This window comes from Telopea speciosissima, chromosome 8 (assembly GCF_018873765.1).
Source record: "Telopea speciosissima isolate NSW1024214 ecotype Mountain lineage chromosome 8, Tspe_v1, whole genome shotgun sequence".
Classification (NCBI taxonomy): Eukaryota; Viridiplantae; Streptophyta; class Magnoliopsida; order Proteales; family Proteaceae; genus Telopea; species Telopea speciosissima.
In genome coordinates, this window is record NC_057923.1 from 22,782,725 (window position 1) to 22,802,781 (window position 20,057).

General features: G+C 36.3%; 1 protein-coding gene across 4 annotated transcripts in view; it reads left to right on the plus strand.

The window, feature by feature from the left end:
• LOC122670907 (serine/threonine-protein kinase TIO) overlaps window positions 1-20,057 on the plus strand; it is a 62,402-nt gene that overhangs the window by 2,116 nt on the left and 40,229 nt on the right. For 2 of the 4 annotated variants that reach the window (XM_043867935.1, XM_043867934.1), the window contains exons 1-6: window positions 8,938-9,045; window positions 9,144-9,218; window positions 16,622-16,714; window positions 16,808-16,882; window positions 17,010-17,102; window positions 19,732-19,795. In XM_043867935.1, coding sequence (XP_043723870.1) covers window positions 8,956-9,045; window positions 9,144-9,218; window positions 16,622-16,714; window positions 16,808-16,882; window positions 17,010-17,102; window positions 19,732-19,795 — 490 coding nt within the window. In that variant the 5' untranslated portion in view covers window positions 8,938-8,955. Of the gene's footprint in view, window positions 1-8,936; window positions 9,046-9,137; window positions 9,219-16,621; window positions 16,715-16,807; window positions 16,883-17,009; window positions 17,103-19,731; window positions 19,796-20,057 lie in introns of those variants that run through there. The other 2 variants (XM_043867933.1, XM_043867936.1) reach the window with 2 other exon arrangements.

Here is a 20,057-nt window from a genome sequence, read left to right on the forward strand (position 1 = left end):
CTTGATTAAGGTCTATGTACCTAATTAAATTAATTGGAATTAATGTCTAAATCCTAATTATTAACCCAAAGTTAGGTATTTGTATATAAAAAAACCCTACGTCAGGTGATTAAGTACATTATGAATCCTAATTGATTTAAGGGGAAGAGAACGCTAGTTGATCGCATGGCCCGTGTGGCTCCTGCGCCTAGACACAGAAGCATGTAAAATTGCACTGTTGCCCCCATGGAAAGGTAGAATCTTGTCCTAGGCGATGCTTGCGCACACGCTCCCACTAGTCAGCGCACACGTGCAGGCTCGAGAGACCCAACCAGTGATCTCTTTCCCTTAATTTAATTAGTGTATTTTATCCTAAATTAGAAACCCTAACTCTATGGTCAACATCCTAAGGTCAAATTGAAGAAAAAAACAAAAAAAATCAAACACCTAATCTAGATTTAGCATGACGAAATGGTAGCAATATCTAACTTGAGATGGAATTAAGCATTGGAATTTATAAAATAACAGAATCGTCCTTGGGGCTTACATACAAGAAAAATGCATAAAACCTTCTTTAGATGCAAAGATTTTTAACACATGCTCTAATGACATAAAAATCATGCAAAGAATACGAGAAAAATATTTGAAAAAAAAATCCGACGAAAATCATTCGTGAAATTATCAAAATGCCCCTATAAGGTAAAAGCAATTAAAAAACCTTTGAGATGCCCTAAATGCATAGAAAAGGGTCTGAATGTTTGAAGTTAGACCTAATATGGCATTAAGCATGAATGAAATTTTTTTCATAAAGTGCAACAGTAAAATGGTGGTCAAATGACCAAAATACCCTTGAATGGCAAAAATGGTCAACACAGCGAAAATCACTTTACACCCATGCATGTTTTAAAACATTTTATTTTGCCAAATAATGCAACATCTCAAAATTAAAACCCACATTTGCCCTAGGTCTGACAAAATGATCAAAATGTCCCTATAAGGAAATGAATGCAAATAAATGCAAAAAAGCTTTGAATGACTAAGTGCATGCATGATAACTCCCTAAAATCATTTAATTCATGATTTAATGCACAAAAAATAACTCATGTGTCTTTGTTTTTTTGGAAATTTTCCATTATTGTATGAATTAAAAAGGCTAAATTATGGAAATACCCTAAAGGTTAAAAAAAACAAAAAAATTCTACTATTACCATTGTTGGGAAAATCCCCAAACTCCTAAGTTGGTTTGGATGATAACACGCATATGAATGCATTTAACAATTGTCTTGAGTATCATGTCTTATAATAACCCCAATCAAAGAAGTAAAGTTAAGAAGGGATCACCCTTGAAGGACTCAAAGATCAATGGTATTGAAGCTCATGAAAGCTTGAAGAGTAGAGTCAAAGATTTGAAGAAGATTGAATAATAAGATATTCGTGTGCACTTAGTCTAGGATAAAGCACTTGCACCATTTGCATAGCATATGCATTTTTTGCATTCATCCTAATCCTAGATAGACCTTAGGAGATGCCCAATGAGCCATTAACCTAAATATAATGAAAGTTAATTGGTAAAAAGCTCAGGAAAAAAGGAGTTACAAACCTTAAAGATTAAACCTCTTAGCTACTTGACCAGGTCGTCCGTATCCAAAAATTTCACCAATCAATTGATCGGATCCTTAAGTGGTCGACCAGTTGAGTCCAAACATAAAAACAAGCCAACTTCCCGAGAGTTAGCCGGATGATCATCTGATCGACCAGATCCATCTAGACGAAGCATTGGTCGACCGATATACCTTTGGTTGATCACCCCATTGCTCTAACAGTTATATTTTAACAACAGTCACTTAAATTGGTAGTATCTCAAAGCGGTCGACCAGATGCCTCTAAATTGGCCAGTTATAGTGTTTCCTCAACCAAGGTTTTAGGCCATTAATTGAGCATATATAGGAAATCACTATTTATGGTTATGAGTACCAACCTCCAAACAATTGAGAACAATCAATTGAGCCATCAATTATCATTTAAAGTGAATTTACTGTGATCAAAGCTTTCTACTGTCAAACAAGTAAACTGATCTCCCTAGTGTTGATTCTCCACATTCTCTCCAACTCTCATCATCAAGAGAAGTGATCTAGGAGAGCTCAAGTACATTCATTCGAAATCATCTCAAACTCACACAAGGCCTATGATGATAAATGACGGATTTTTCAAAAGCATTTTTGCAGAAAACAATAGAAAATCTTAGGCCATTCCTTATCATACTCCTTGTTAGGTAAAAAATCCCAATTTCCTTTAAATTGTTATTATTGCCTTAAGTTGGTAAACTCTAGTTTAGAGCATTGTTTGGATTAGTCTATATTGTAATTAGACTAGTGTAAGGATCCTCTCATCCCTAAGAGATTGTAAATAATCCTTTTATCTTTAAAAATATTTATAAAGGTGAATTTTCCCACTTGTTGTATGGTAAGGGAATACTAGTGGAACTCTCAAAGTGTGTTCTTGAGAGAAGTGGATGTAGACTCAAGGAGTCGAACCATTATAAACTCTTGTCTCAAGTTTGTATGATTGATTATTTGTGAATTTAATTGTTGTATCATTTTGCATCATTAAAAATTTACTTAGTTACAGCGCAAATCGAAAAAGAGGCAACATCCACTAGTGATCACTTATTCACCCCCCTCTAAGTTATCCAACAACCAGCTATTGAATATATGTTTCTTAACATGAGACGAATATTATAGAGAGCATTCATGAATTTCTTTTTGTGATTTTTTAGATTTCGGCATGCAATTTTTCATAATTTTTCAATGATTGTCAATTTAAGCCTAATTAAGCAAATTAATATGCAAATATAAAATATTAAATGTATATAATAAATTCCACAAAAATGCATATAACGACCATATGTACCAACATGCATCATGTATATCAGAAAAGGAAAATCTCAATTCTAAACGTGTGACTTTAAATGTAAACCCTAAATATGAAAGGTACACCATAGATTTTTTGGGATTTTTTTCTTCTAATTTTGTATTTTTAAAACGTAAAAAATGAAAAAAAAAAACACTTTTGAGGGTAAAATAGTAAAAGCATTTTGACCAATTTTTTTGGCATTCCCAACAAACCAATACCTAGATCTATACATTGAAATCTGTGCTATCATATCCACCCAAAAATCCAAACCAAATTCAAGTTCTTGAGCTCGATTTTATGAAATTACTAAAATGACCTTGAAGAAAAAAGTCATTTTAGAGAAGATTTTAATTTATTTTTTAAAAAACACCAAAGGTATCATGAGTCATCACATATATTTTTTTCAAAAATTTTCAAATCCGTTAACTATTTTGTACAAAGACTTTAACATGAAAAAACTATTTTGACACCCACTCAAAGCAAAATACAAAATAAATATTACAATATATGGGAAAAATATGTTTACCCTTGATGCGTGGGAGTGTATCGGCTCAGCGTGTGCAAGGTTGGGTTGCCGAATTTGTTTCCAGTGCCATTGAATCATAGTTGGAAGCGAGCATTCCAAATGGCCAAATTTGCAAATCAAGGGTATTTGTGAAATTTAAAAAAATTACTAGAGCATGGTATGCGAGTGTTCTAAGTTGGGTATGACAGAGGGCACCATGAGCTTCTTGTGGTAATTTTTTCTAACCCTCTAAGGTCTCTGACTGAAGGGTTTTATATAGCCCCAAAGCTATTTGATGAAATGCCTCTGAAGCCCTTAGGGCTGGGTCTAAGCACTAGGGAGGTACAATGATGGGCGATGGGAGCAGGTAGGGTGCGTGGCTGATGAATGAGAGTAGGTAGCACGCGCCGCGTACCAACTAGCGTTGCTTGTCATGCACGCTCGTGTGGCCTAGGTTCAGCTCGGTCCGGCCAGATTGACCCAAAAATATTATTTTTTTTAATAAGATTCCATTTAAGGGCTCTAGAGTGCTAATAACTTTTCAATGCGTGCAATCGATATTGATGTGCCACATATCGCCATGAAGCTCTAGCAAGCATTTTACATCTGTATGGTGACTATGGCCATATTTTTCCGAAAGGTGGCATGGAAATCAAAGAATCCTTAAAAATGACTTTACATTGGCTGAGGTCCAAACCGCATCAAATTTCATAAAAATTCACGTGTAAGCTTAAAATAGCTAAATAAGGTTATCCGAAGAGTTTTGGCCCAAATCAGGGCAGGGGTTTCAAATATTGATAAAAGCACCAAGGGTAAAATAACATTTTCGCAGAAGGTGCCAGATATGGATGACACTTCACTCATAAGTCAAAATGGTTAAATAAGGTTATCCGAGGAGTCTAGGCTATAACTGGGAAAGTTTGGCGTTAAAAATAAGTTAGGGATAAAATGATCATTTTTGCCATTGGTTACCATGTGATTAAGTTGGGTGTTGATCATCATTGCCGAGACGTTCTCCTATGGTGTAAAAAATGTAATATTTATAGAATCATCACAGTGTGTTCAAAGTACTAAAAATTGCACGACACTAAAGAGCATGTAAAAATACTTTGGATTCGCTAAAAAAATTACAAAATCAACAAGTAAAAGGCAGGTAAATTAAAACCCTTGTGCGCGAGGGCCATTGAGAGCGCACATATTGGCATCATGGGGCTGGATTTTCACCTTTCATGGGGGTAGGGCGATCATTTCACCCTCCTTTGTGTCTGAGCATGGCCGGTACACTCTCCCAAAGAGAACATTCTTCCGTTAAGGGCTTCTTTGGTATCATCTTTCATTTTCATTTTCATTTTTTCATGTGTTTGGTATCACTTTTTTAAAACTTGTTTTTATTTAAAATAAATGAAAACACCCCCAAAATGATAGTAGACTCCTGAATCTATTATGTGTTTGGTACCACTTTTGAAACTTTGTTTTTCTTTCATTTTTTGGTTCTTTAATGAGTATGTGCTCATATGACCCAAATATTAGGGGTAAAATAAACATTTTCTTTTATTTTTAGAAAGACAAGCCCCCTCCTTCTTCCCTTATTCTCCATCTCAATCCACGGTGAAGATCCCCACCTTGAGACAGTCAGGGTTTTCAAAAAACTAAAGAAAACAAAAGAAACGAAGATGCTCGAGACAGCCATGGTCGTAGCTCCCTAAGCCAGGGGAAAAACCGAAGAAAACAAGCCCAAAATCTCCTATTTCCCTTCATCCCCATCGACTGCAGGAACATAAAACCCCATTTTCGTTTTCCTTCTGATGTGATTTCTTCTTTTCCTCCTTCTGCTTCTTCTATTCTTCACCTTTTCTTCTTCCTTTCATCAACCGATGCCCACTTCTCCATCTTCTTCTAGATTTTTAAGTCCTAACCGTCCATAACTGCCACCACCACACATTACCTTTGTTCCCATTTTTTTCTCTGTAACCGTATAACCCTCTTCTCCCTCCTTTCTATTCTTATTTTTATTTTATTATTACTATTATAGATAAAAGCTAATTTGAAATCCCAGGTTTCATTCATTCCATTTGAATCGGCATGGATTGATGTTAAATTCCAAGAGATTTATGGTTTAGAGTTGATTTGGGAAAGAAGATGAGTGATGGGAGAATTTCTTCATTTACCACTAAAATATAAATGGATTTTGGGCCAATTTCTCTAAAAAATTCTTGATTTGAACCCATTTGTCCAAAAATATTATAAAGAATATGGGAAGCAGTTTTTTGTACGGGAGTGTGGCCTACGTCAGTACTCCCATACATCTATCTCTCTCCTCCTTAAAACAAGGGGATAGAGGTGTCATTTCACATAGGGAAGAGAGAGATAGATTCATGGGAGTGTTGGCATAGGAGGCTACATTCTCGGACAGAGATTTTTTTTCCAAAGATTATTTACACATAGGTAGTTACCTAACTTATTTTTCATTCTATAATCCATCATGTATATTAGTTACCAAACAGTTTTAATTTTTTTCTACAAAAAAAAAAAACAGTTTTAATTTTTTTGATCAAAATGGTTTCTAGTAATGATTTTTTTTAAATAAATCAAAAACAAAATGAAAAATGATACCAAATGGGAGCATAGAGTACTATACTCCCAATAGGATAGAATATTGTCCTCCTGCCGTAGAGTTTTTTTTTTTTTTCCCCCGGTAATACCACCATAGTTAGTAAGTACTGTATGATACACGTATGTATACCTAATTAATAAAAGGGCAAATAAAATATATTTTTACGTAAAAATGCAATCATACAGTAAAAAACGTAACTTTTATTTAGACTACGTATTATACGTCTAAACCGTATTATACACGATGCTCAATATTCCGATAAGTAATTCAAAACCCTTTTCCCCCCCCCCCCCAAAAAAAAACCAGATTCAAAACCCCCAAATCTCGATCGTCTTCTCCCAAACCAGAAACCCTTCGAAGCTTTTGCATTAAAAAAAAAAACCTTCCGTCAATCGAAGAAATCTGTGGATTTTATCCCTTTCGGCAACGGTTGCAGGCTTGCAGCGGCGACTCGAGTCTCCACTCTACATTTGGATAGCCTTACTCGTCTCTCTTCTCAGTGGATTGCAGCGAAATAGACTCTCCAGTGAATTGTACGGCACCTTCCTCTCTGTAAGTATCTCTTTGCTTCCCTCATTCGACATTACGCAGTTCTGTTCTCCAAATTCTTCTGAGCTGAGGAGCAGGGAACAGAGCTCTCTCTCTCTCTCTCTCAAATAGGCTCTTCAATGTAGCGCTAGCTGAGAGGTTCTACTTCACAAAAACAGACAAAAAATATCATTATCAAACTAAGTCCAGAATTAACTCATTAGCGAACTTACTAACTGTGCTCTCTCTCACGCATAAGCTCTCTTTTGATATGCCCAAAGGCTTGACTAGAGGATCACTAGTCCACTACTTGGGGTTGCCAAAACTGAGCAAAGAGATAGGTTGGCTTTCTAGGTTGTTTTATTTGTTTATTTATTTATTTTTCTAATATTAACTTAATACAAGTGCCTAGAGAATTCTTTTCCTCTCCGAAAGTATGACATAATTAACCATTATGTAGACGAGTTAGTAAAATTGTAGCGGGTTGCTCTTGAAAATTTGCAACAATTGTATTCAAACTTCTTAAAGACTGTCAGAATCTACGTCAATCTCACATTTTGTAATCTCAACACATTTTTTATTTCCTGCTGCACATTTACTGATTATACCTCAGCAATGATTATATTATGATGTTTCTATTGTGTATTTTGTTGTTTTGGTCCTTTATGTTATATGATATTCTTATGGGATGTAATAGGGATTAAGTATTCAGCTATTATATTGTGTTTATTTCAGTTGCGAAGCTTCCTTTTGATAAAATTATTGCTTATGTCTGTTATTTCATTTATTAGGTGGTGTAAATGTTTGTTACATAGTGAATAGATGCCAGTATTTTTGCTTACAAAGCAGCCCTATTAAACACGTATCGTATCAATGTAGTACACGTTTTATTGCGCCGGATTTTTGAAAAGTATTATTGACATCTAGTCCGTTTAATACTCGTATGTATCCATACCCTTTTTTTGCCATACCTGAACTTACTAATCATGCCTCCCACTGATATACACAATAGTTGAAGGACAGAATTCTGTCCTCCCAGGTGACGCATAAAATAGAACCAGAGTAATAGAATTTGTTTCAAAACTAAACCAGATCAATCCTCCGTGAATTTAAAGTTTCATTAAAGACTGTGGCCCAGAGTTTGGTTAATTATCTAACCCAAAAGCTTAAGCAATTAGATGGAGAGACCCAAGTGGTACATGGACGCATCTAAGGTCCTAGTGTTTTCCAATGTGGGATTATTCTAATCTGAAGTTTCTTCACTGATATAGGCCCTTTATTGTTATTAGCCTTCTTCAATTCTGTGTTTTAAACCTTTCTCAGATATGACTCATGTGCTTTACTCATGACCTTCCATAAAAAGTGTAAAACTTTGCAAGGTAATGATGATTCAAATCAAACATTTAAAGTGGAACATGTTATTCATTGTTCTCCATTTGCCTTTTGTCATTGTCTAGAAGAACATAAGTTGCCTTTTGGAAGATATCTATAAATCTTACCATGCCGATGTGGATAGAACACTTGTCATTTTTTCTAGTCCTAAATTTTATTTTCTCTGAGGCAGGACTTGCTACACTAGTAGTCAACTTTATCTTCCTTTTCATATTTATTCTGTAACCCAATTGACTAATGTTCCTGATTGTTCTAGTAATAACATTGCTTGATTGGTTGGGTGCTACTTCACGGTCATTGGCTTCAGTACCAAGTGAATGATATTGAACTTGTCTCCAATGCTGGCCCCAAACCAATATAGCTGTCACAGACTAAACTGCTTACATCATATGATCATAATAAAGTTTGAAAAAGTTCTACATAGTCTGGTAAACCCACTGTGATAAGGTATACCCATGTGGCTTTAAGGAATAACCAAAACAATGGCATCTTTCCTATGCATGCTAATAATTTGGTATTTTATATTTTCTATGTTCGGTCGCCCTTGCTGTAAACATACATTTTATCTAATAGCTCAGAAGCAGTGCTTTCAGAGGCATATGGGGTGTTGCCACGGGGAATGCCTCGGGGCAAGGCATATTGAAAATGCCCTTTGGTGTACCAGTGAAACAGGTTATGTCAATGGGGTGTTAAGCCTAAGGAATTCGGATGTTTATGAGGTGGCACTTCAGTTTGCTAGATTCCAGAGGTGTAAGCATCATTGATTTCTATCATTTTGGGCTTAAATTTTTTTAATCTTCAGTGTTATTTAAAAGTTCATCAACCTTAAGACTTTTCCTTCATTTTTTATTAGCTCTTTTAATTTGTATTAAAAAGAATGTGGTACAACATAAAAGAAAGACATAGATATCTCCCTTTCTCTCTCACACGCACACTTATGCCTCACCTTTTTTAAGAGTGGAGTGCTCCATATCATGATTAGCTTTTAAAAACATTGATTACAAGTCATTTGCAGGTTTAGAATATGGGTGTTGAGAATTACCATGTGATAGAACTGGTCGGTGAAGGTTCTTTTGGGAAAGTATACAAAGGAAGAAGGAAATACACTGGGCAGGTATTGGTTGTAGTTTTGATCTTTCCTTGACATTAGAAGAAAAGCTGTATGAAGATGATTACATGATTGTAATGCTATTGTTGTGTCTTGTCTGGCAGACTGTAGCAATGAAATTCATTCTTAAGCATGGCAAAAGTGAGAAAGATATTCAGAATCTAAGACAGGAAATTGAGGTATTTTTTGAACCTCCAATTGGGTCTACATTAATATCTAAGGGATGTTTTTGCTAGAAATTTGGTCATGTTAGGATGTCCAATTTCTTTTTGTGTTTTATCCAGTTGGGTTCTCTGATTTCTGTTTGATCAAAGAGTTTATTTATTTTTTCTTCTTTTCATTCACTAATTTTTTGAGCTTGTGAGTGTGATAACAGTTGCCTATTGGTAAATTTGAGGTAAGTTAATTGCCGAGTGTATTTCTGTTTGCACTTTAGCGGGTAGAATGCTATTCTCAGATGTGGGGCATCAAAATGTGCCAACTGCCTAAAAGGCTCAGAGACATATTTGGAATATTCTTCAGTTTGGAAATGGAAAACCCAAAGGTGACTAACTTGGATCTGTATATAGATATATCAAATACATAAAAAAGATGATGAACATATGAAAATGAGATGAGAATGCAAAAAAGGGACAGAGTATGTATGCCAGCTTGTATTGCTGAGGTAAAAAACTTCCATTCTTTTTTTCTTCTCCCCCAACTCTAGGCTTAAGAAAGTGAATATGTTATATGGGAAAAAGAATGCTAACCGGTTGCGTGGTTCCTGCGCCTAGATACAGGACCGTGCAAAATTACTGCTCAGCCCCCCAGTGAACTAAAAAATCCCATTCAGTTAAGTGCTCCTGCATGCATTCTTATTGGTCCCCATGCTGGTGCAGGTGCTACACGACCAAATACTGATCTCTTAACCATATTATTTATTAGGTTATATAAGTATTTACTAAAATCCCCATCTTTCCCAATGTATTGATTTTGTTTAATCAAAACATTGTTGTGGCCTTCATTTATGTTCCTTCAAATATGTTGCTTTGGGGATTTCTTCTATGGGAATCTCTTGTGATTACTGATTATACATAGGTTTGTAGTACTATCATACTTAATGAGTAAACTCGGCTGAGATTAGACCATAACTGTACTGCCTTTATAAGAACGGTTTAGTAATAATTCATATGGGTGGTTGGTTCCTTCTTAATTTTTTCACAAATTTTCAAAGGATGTAATATAAGCTTTGGTTTTTGATATAATTTTTAGGAAAAAAGATGCAGAAGGCACACCTACCTGTGCCACATGGGAAGTGTTGGAATAGCAGTTCGTAGGGGCACACAGGGAATTATATGTTTCTGTGTCCTTAGTTATAATGCACATACTTGTTATAATTTTCTGTCTATATATATATATATATATATTTAATGAAACAGTGTAGGTCAATGACTGACTAACACTGTCTTCTCTTCAGTCTCTCTTCTTCTTGGAACTGGTCTTCCACCTTACCAGTTCTGGTTCTTCCAGACAGTTATATTATAGTATATAACTGATAAGTTGGTATCAAAGCTGAGGGGAGTTTGAGAGCCGAACCAGAATCTTTCCCTCATCCAAGCATTCTTCTTGATTGGGGTTTTCAGCTTACAATCATGTTCTTTCTGTAATCAGTACCATATTGATTTTAACCATATGTTTCTCATTGGTACCTCTACTATAGCAATATGGTTTGTTGCTAGTTTCTCATTTGCCTTGACTAATACTCTGTCCCTTCAAGACTGGTATCGCCCACATTTTAGCCTTGGTGCTAGAAAAGAGGCACAAAAAATGGTTATGTGCTCTCCTAGCTAGTGTAGTTAACTAAATCATATTTTTAGGTGATTAACCATAACTTGAAACAGTTAATGCACCACCCTCCAGAGTTCTCTTCAGCATCTCCACTGCTTGGGGCTATCAAGCATGGATGTCGGCAGGGGAGGAGTAGAGCCACTGGCTCTTCCACCAAGAAAAGTGAGAGAAAAACTTGAAACAACCACCATGAGCATGTTCCCCTACTCATCATGAGCAGCAGACCCTCTTCTTCAGCCAAGAAACATGGGACCCGCAACTTCTTTTGCCAAGGAACGTGAAAAAACGACCACCACGAACACCTCTCCCCAGTCATCCTGAGCAGCGTCACCACCTCCTCTGCCAAGAAATGTAAGAGAAATCTCCAAAATGACCGCCACGAGCACCTCTCCCCATTCACCTCCTCTATCACCGCTGCCCAGAACGATCTTCACCTTCACCTTCCCAAACCCTAACCCTAGAATGTCTAATCGCATCCTCTGACCTTTCTCTTCAAAACTTCTTCAGTGGGAGAGTCAAAGAGAAGAGGTGATCCAACATTCACGTGCCCCATCCTTCTCTTTTGCTATTGATAAACCTATAGATGTAGGAGCTGTGAAAGAAGTTGGGATTACTTGAGAATGTGAGGCAGAGGGAGTTTTAGTGGATGGAGACACAAGGTAACTAGAGAACCTTGGAGGGACTAAGGAAAATGAGTTACTTATACACAAACAAAGGGAAAAGAAGACCTGCCAATGATATTCTTTTGATCCTCAACCTAATCCAGGTAATATTTTAACCTATTCGCCTGAGTTAGATCTTCCAATTGCAGCAAAAAAGGAAAAGGGCCTACATTAATCCTATAACTAAGTTTATCCTGTAACTGTATCTCTCCTACAAGTTGTGCTTATTTAATTACCTAATCCTTAATCATCATTCCCAAAAATGTTGCCAAAGCAATGGCTAATCCCGAGTGGAAGGTAGCTTTGTCTGAAGAGATGAAGTCACTTGAGAAGAATTGTACGTGGCAATTGGTAGATCTTTTAAAAGGGTGAAACCCGTGGGCTGCAGATGCATGTTCTCAGTTAAGCATCACTTTGATGACACAGTAGACAGGTACAAGGCTAGACTGGTGGCTAAGGAATATAACTAAGTGTATGTAGTTGACTATCAAGAAACATTTTCTCCAGTTGCAAAACTAAACTCAATTATAGTGCTCCTAATCTCCTATCCCTAGTAGTGAATTAGGATTGTCCTTTATATCAATTTGATGTGAAGAATTCCTTTCTCCATAGTGAGGTATACATGCAAATTCCACCTAGTTTCAAGTTCTTCATAACTGGAAGTAAAGTGGGCTGACTTGGGAAGGCTCTTTATGGTCTAAAACAATCACCAAAGGTTTGGTTTGATAGATTTAGACTAGCTATGCTAAGGAATGGATACATTCATAGTCAGCCTGATCATAAGTGGTTCATCAAAATTGATAACAGCAATATCACTGCTCTGATTGCCTGTGTAGATGATATTGTTGTGACATGAAAAAGAGGTTAAGAGACTCAAAACTTACTTGGCGTAACAGTTTGAGATAAAAAACCTTGTCACCTTAAAGCATTTTTTGGGAATTTAAGTGGCAAGATCCAAGAAAAGAATCCACATTTGTCTGAGGAAGTATGTGCTGGATTTATTAAAGGAGACATGAGTGTTGGGTTGTAAACCTACTAACTCTCCAATTGACCAGAATCACAAGTTAGGGGAAGATAAGGGCCTTCAAATGATTGATGCATGGTTATGTAGTCCTAGATAGGTAGGAGACCTACTAGGAGCCAGACAACAGGATCAATCGCAAAAGGGGTTGCTGGTTTGAATGGACAACACTAGGATTTAGGATGGGAATTTGGATTAGGTCTAAGGGAAGATAAAGGCTGGTAGAAGAAGGTTTAAAAACAAATAGCAGGTTCAAACTTACTGGATTGCAGAGAACAATGGCAACAGCTTGATAACTTGAAGAAACTTCCCGATCTTCACAATGCAAGGAGTCGCAGGAGTCTACCTACCCTTCACCACCTTGAGATCCACAAGGATACACACTCACAAAGAGCAGCAGCAATGGCAGCAAGCATAAAGTTAATTTTTATTAATCAAATTCGTGTTCAATGCTGGCCTCCCTTACTAACTTATATAGAAGACTCAAAAAATAGACTTAGACACTAAAAAGGAATGGCCTAACCCTATCCCTAACCTATTAGGTAACTTAAACTGACTAGGAAACTAGAATACTAAAGAAAATAGACTCAAAACATGGCTGGATTTATAGAGTCCTAATCCAGCCCAACTTACATCACATGACCACTTAAGTTGTCACATGACCACTTAACCAAGTCACATGATCACTTAAATTGAACCATAATTGTCATGGCAGCGCCATATCGCCGCCATGGCGTCATATCGCTGGAGAAGTAGGCATATCGACAACTGATATGGATGATGTAAGAATATCGACCGATATGGCCTCCATGTCGTCGCCATGGACGCCATACCACGACATATGGCCATATCGGGCGACATGGTTGTTTTAAATTATAAAACTTAATTTTTTAAACCATTTTTTATTTTAATGTTTTTTCCTTAACATAAAAAAATTAAAAAAAACATCAAACAGAAAACACTAATACACTATTGACTAATACACAATCACATATTTACATCAGCAATTTGTTTTATTTATTTAGATGGGTTGTTTATTAGCTTTATTCACTCAATATAAATTACGTTCTTGTAATTGTTTTTTTGTTTTGTTACTTTTGTAGTCACTTTCATATGAATCATATCTCAACTCTTATGATTTTTCAACTTTATTGTCAGCAAGACTATTGCTACAATTATTTGATAATCCATGATTTCATATACACTAATGGATATTACACTTTCATGAATTAAACCATAGTAGACTAGTAGTACACTTTCATGTTAATTTTTGATGTTATAGGGTATATATTATAGCATACTAAATGACATTAAAAATAGAGAAAATAAAAAATAAAACATGGTCGATATGATCGCCATGGCAATGCCATGGCTGGCGACATGTCGATATATCGACATGACACCCCTCCACCAACTTGGATCGCCGTGCCGACGTGACAACTATGAATTGAACCAATTGGATGCAACCAATTTGAACCGGTTCAATTAAAAAACATAAAAATAAACTAAAAATTGGGCTAATCCCGTATGCAACCTATATACCCATATTTTAGGCCCATAAAAGTGGCCTATTACATTAGAAACCCATGGGATCAAAGGCCCAACATGTATGTAACCCAACCCTAGACTTATTCCCAATGAAACAAGCCCTATTTGGTGATGAATCTGCATCACATGGAGGTATCAAGACTGATGGGAAAATTGATTTCTCTCTCCATCATTTGTTCTCACACTGCATATGCAGTTAGTGTGGTAAGCAAGCTTATGCATGCTCCTAGAACAAGACATATGGAAGCAGTGTCCCATGTTCTTAGGTGCCTGTAATCATAGTTCAAGAACTCGCCGAGATATCGGTAATATCTCTGTTTTTGAAAAAACGAGACGAGACTTAAGGCGAAATGAAATATTACCCCAACTCAGTCGAGATCTCGGTTCAACCGAGATTTGGACCAAACTTACCTTTATAATGTACATAACTCGACCGAGACAGTCGAGATCTCTCCAGAACTTGACTGTCTCGACAGGGAAGTGAGGGAAGTGTGCATTTGACCTGATTTTTGAGGATTTTCGACGGAGAACTATCCGGATACAGCAATTAGTTACAAACTTGCCTCTTCCATACCCTAGGATAGGGTACCTTCGGTTAGCTGATGATAACACTTATATGACTTGTGTTGAAGACTACATGCAATTCCACAACAGTACTATGACATGGGAATCCTATGTTTTCCAATAAGAGGTTTACATAACATGGCTTGGAATGATAGAGATATATGTAATACGTTAAGATTGATGTATTGTACACTTTTACATTTGTAATGTTTATTTAAGTTGTTTTATATTAATTGTATGATTTGATTGCTTTCAATTACTACATTATGTGTAGAATTGGCCTATTAGTACGTCGTCACCTACCAACCATAGGTCCGAAGTGAAACTCCTATTTGGACTTTGTTTTTGCAAAATCTGATAGTGCCATTGTGTTTAAATGGCCTAAAATAGGCTGATCACCAAGTTTCAGGCCCTAATTAGGTCTAAAACCCACCGAAACCAGCCTTCGAGTTAAAAAAAAAATAATTTACACCAACTCGTAGAGATCTCGGCCCAACTCGATTTTTTGGCTGGGCGAAACCAGTACCGAAACCGAGTTCTTGAACCTTGCCTGTAATCCAACCCTTGAAATGGATGGTTGTTCACTAAAAATAACCACTTAAGGATTGAAGCCTACAATGATTTAGACTGGGCTGGCATGTGATTGATAGAGTATCCTCATTAGGATACTACATGTTTGTGGCTGGGAACTTAGTTGCTTGGAGAAGTACGAAGCAGTCAATTGTGGCTAGATCAAGTGTTGATGCTGAGTTTAGGGCCATAGCACATGGATTTTGTGAGCTCCTATGGTTGAAGCGACAAGTGCAAGAGCTAGATTCTAAGGTTGATAGCTCAAATGAGATTATACTATGATAACAAAACTTCTATAAGTATAGCTCATAATCCAGCTCAACACAACCGTACAAAGCACATTGAAATTTATTGTCAGTTCATAAAGGAAACGATTGGCGTTGGGCTTGTTTTTACATCATTTGTAAAGATTTGTGATCAACTAGAAAACAGAATCAGCTTTTAACCGTTTCATATCTTCTATGTAAGCTGGGCATGCAAACATCTATTCTCCAGCTTGGGGGTGGGGGAGTGTTGGAATAGTAGTTTGTAGGGTACATAGGGGATTCTATATGTTTGTGGCCTTTGTTGCAATATCCAAAACTGTAAGGATCATACTTGTAATTATATATATATATATACACACACATAATGAAATAGTGTAGGTCGATGACTGACTAACTTTGTCTTTTCTGCAGCCTCTCTTCTTCTTCCTCCACCAGCTGGAACTGGTTTTCCACCTTAACATTTCTGGTTCTTTCCTATTAGTTATATACATAACTGAAAGATGATGTGGCAATTTTGACAGTTGGATATCTGGAGAATGGTCTGGATGAGCCACGTGTCAAATTTCAGGATGTTATTCAATCATTTAACCTCTAATGTAATGACATACCCCTCCTTTGTACTTATATGAGCACCTTGTGGTCCACATATCCTCTTTCTAGTCTTGCATTTTTAAATACTCTATTTTTCCATGTAGCAAATTTTATTTGGGCTGAAACTTATGTCAGCAGGGGACTTGGGGTTCTATCTGTCCACCAAATTGCAGCTTCATCTAACTTGTCACGTGGCACAACTATGTGCCGTCCACAGATCCTCAGTCTTAATTTTTACGTCTTGATTTAAGTGGTTCGTCACTTGTAAAGAGAGTATCTGCTTGAAACAAGTCAATTATCAACACTTTATGATTCAGATTTTTCTCTTTTGGTATTACTGATGTTTAGACATCGAGGAAGCTTCTTTATCTTTATTCATAAATTGCCAATGAATCTCTTACTATCAGTAGTTGCCGACACATTTCCCCCCAAGTACATTAGGAGCTATATTTCATTTGAAAATGTTCATTGTCATACAATGATTACAGGAACTCTAGTAATTTACAGCTCTCGCTTTTGATTGGAACTTGCAGATTCTAAGGAAGTTGAAACATGAAAATATAATTGAAATGCTTGACTCCTTTGAAAGCCCACAAGAATTTTGTGTTGTTACAGAATTCGCACAAGTAAGAAATCTATTCTTTTTTGAACTGTATGTAAGGGTGTTTTAAATATCCTGTAAACTACTATGAGTAGTAATGGCCATTTCTTATGCTTAGGGCGAACTCTTTGAGATTCTTGAGGATGACAAGTGCTTACCGGAAGAGCAAGTTCAAGCAATTGCAAAGCAGTTGGTATATTTTTTATTGGACAATTATCTCTATCATAAATATTTTTATAATGTGTGATATTCAAGCTCTTATGATTATCCATTACTGATCTTTATCTCTTATATGGAAATTCTGCTGTTGGAAAAATCAGGTGGGGGCATTGTATTACTTACACTCCAATCGCATTATCCATCGGGATATGAAGCCACAGAATATACTCATTGGTGCTGGATCTGTTGTTAAGGTTGGTTACTTCGGAAAAGAATGTGTTCTATTGTTTCCTATTTTAATTGGACACTTAAACATAGTGGACACCTGTTTCTGACATTTGTTAACACAGATTTTGAAACTGCTATGGCGACTGGCATGGACAATTGGACATGCCTACTACTACTGCTAAAATTCTCTTGCACCACTGATAATACTCCTAGTCTACAACTGCTACAACACAAACCTCTGTATATATTAAGTATATAAAATGACTCCTACTCACGCATGCTCACATATGTAAATAATTTGATCTCTTATTATACTACTTGTAAATAAGTTTAGGCCATGCTAAATTAGACTTGATATGTAGAGGCAATACAAACAAATTAGTTACAAACTACTAAAGTAAATGTATATAAATAATTTGATCCTTTCATAATACTAATATCCTATTTTTATCAATACATATAATATATAATGAATTCCAAAATCTGCAATTAAAAATTCCTCAAAGATCCGACTCCCTGAATCCTAATTTTGGGGCTTAGCCGACTTTGACACCTTGTGTCCATGTTGGAGTTTGACGCCGGCAATATTATCCATCTAACTTGAGAATCTATATGATGTGCATCCATATATGTTTGTTTTTAGTATTTTTGAGGTGCTGAAACCTCAGATAGTTCAGTAGGATTCTCTGACTATCCTGTGTTCTCCTCAGGAAATCTGTAGTTCTACTAACGATGCAGAATAGGTTTTACAACCTATGAACCCTGCTTTCCCAGGTATAATACCAGGAGGTATGAGAGTATAGGGTTGCTAATAGGTTTTTAATGTTAATAGGTCATTAGATTGAAAGAATAATGCTAGGGGGAGGAAATTATCAGGGTATAGCATAAGGTAATAGAATGGAATCTATAAGCAAAGAAGGAAAATTTTGAACCATAATGGATTATGAAAGAACTTACTACAATCAAGTGGATGGCTGAAAAATGTGGGAAATTGTAAATACCTTCAGGTTAAATAGTGCGTTATTGGGAAGTCCTTTGTCATAAAATAATCCCATGGTTAAAACTTGTTTGGATCAAGGGCTTGGAATGCTGATGGGGATGGTCCTGCTGATATTTCCTAGAATTAATATATATATATTTTCCCCCCTCTTGAAAATATTTTCTTTTAGTAATCTTGATCTGTATGCCTTTTTTGCACATTTCACGAATTCTGATCTACATTGAAAGTTATTAAAAGTTCAGCATGTTAAGGGATCTGTGACTTGTTACCCTTTCTTTTTCTTCAAGTTGTAGAGGGTGGGACTTGGTGCAATGCTAAGGTTGTTCCATTGTGACCAAGTGGTCATGGGTTCAAGTCTGGAAACAGCCTCTGTGCGAAAGCAGGGGTAAGGCTGCATACATTATGAACCTCCCCAGACCCCGGAGTGGCGGGAGCCTCGTGCACTTGGTATGCCCTCTGTTGATGGTTCATATCCTATAAACTCTGGGGATAGAATCAGACTGAAGATCTTAAGGACACGTGTTTGATCCATGATCACTGCACGCTTAACGATAAATCTTTTCCTCCTAGGGGAAGAAGCTATCGTATGAACTCTTTACATTTATGTCACTGTTACTTTTTGGAGCTTAAATGATATCTTTGATATATATCATTGTATGTTACAAGCTTCAAATCATTTTGGAACGTCTACTTCTGTCATTGGGGATGCATTAGGAAGAAACACTTTGTTATGAAGGCTAATAGAATTCCATTGACTAGACGTATGATCACTCACTATGTATTATCTTATTATCTCACATTAATCTTTGGTTCTGATCTTTAACAGCCTTCTTACAACTTGCAATAAAGAGGTAACCCCGGAAAATTGTACACTATCCAGACCTTTTAGAACTATACATCTTTTTCATTGCTATGATCAACAAATATATTATATTGGGAGACTGTGATGGGCTTGTTAACAAACTAGAGCACTAATCTATCTGTATAGAAGCAGGAATCACTCAGAGATTTCTATGCAATCTTAAAATATAGGATACGCGATGTTGAATAAAGTACTCGTCTCTAGATAGCAATTACTCCAATTACAACAAAATGATGGAACTCAGTTGTAAATTCATAGATATTGTTGTGGTTATTCTTCATTTTACAGCATAAGCGGGGAACTTTATCCGTCTTTCTAAAGTAAGGCTCGAGCAACATCCTTTTCTTCTCTTTGTGCATATTTCAAGAGGAAAAAAATTGAAAACACTCACTCCCTCTATACTTTCATAATATTGGTCCAAAGTTATTGGTTACTAATTAAGAAAAGAAAAAAAGAAAGAAAAGAAAAAGGAATGTCTATTCAAGTTAAAAATTAAACTACTTGAAAGTTCAAATGCTCCAAATAAAAAAACTGGAAGTGGGACATGTTTTAGTTGTACAATTAATGATTGTATGGTGAGGGAGAGAAATCAATTAATGACCTTTGAGCTGCCAAGTGCTTGGCCTGATGTTGGCTTTCAGAGTTTCAGGACCATGATATCTTTGCTGCACTCGGAGCTCCTTAAGATCTTCTTCTTTATAATCCTTCTTCAATATCCTCTCCAATTTTAGCTCATCACTGTAGAGCCATGTAGCCAGGTCTAATTTGTTTTTTTGTCTGCTTTATGCTACAGCTTTGTGACTTTGGATTTGCACGAGCAATGTCAACAAATACTGTTGTCTTACGCTCTATAAAAGGTTAGCTCTATATATGTCTTATGTGCTTACAGTGTCTTTTGACTATTTGGGAGGCCTTTATGTTTATGTTCTCAGCCCATGTTCTTGTACCATGGACTAATACAAACTTGAACTGAAAGCATTGTACTGGATGTACTAGTAAGTTTATAATCTTTGATGCCATGCAAAAAGTAGATATGCATTATTATCATGTAATAAATTTCTAATCCTTTTTTTTAAAAACCCGAATATTACCTGGGACTCGGGCCAGCCCCTAGAATAT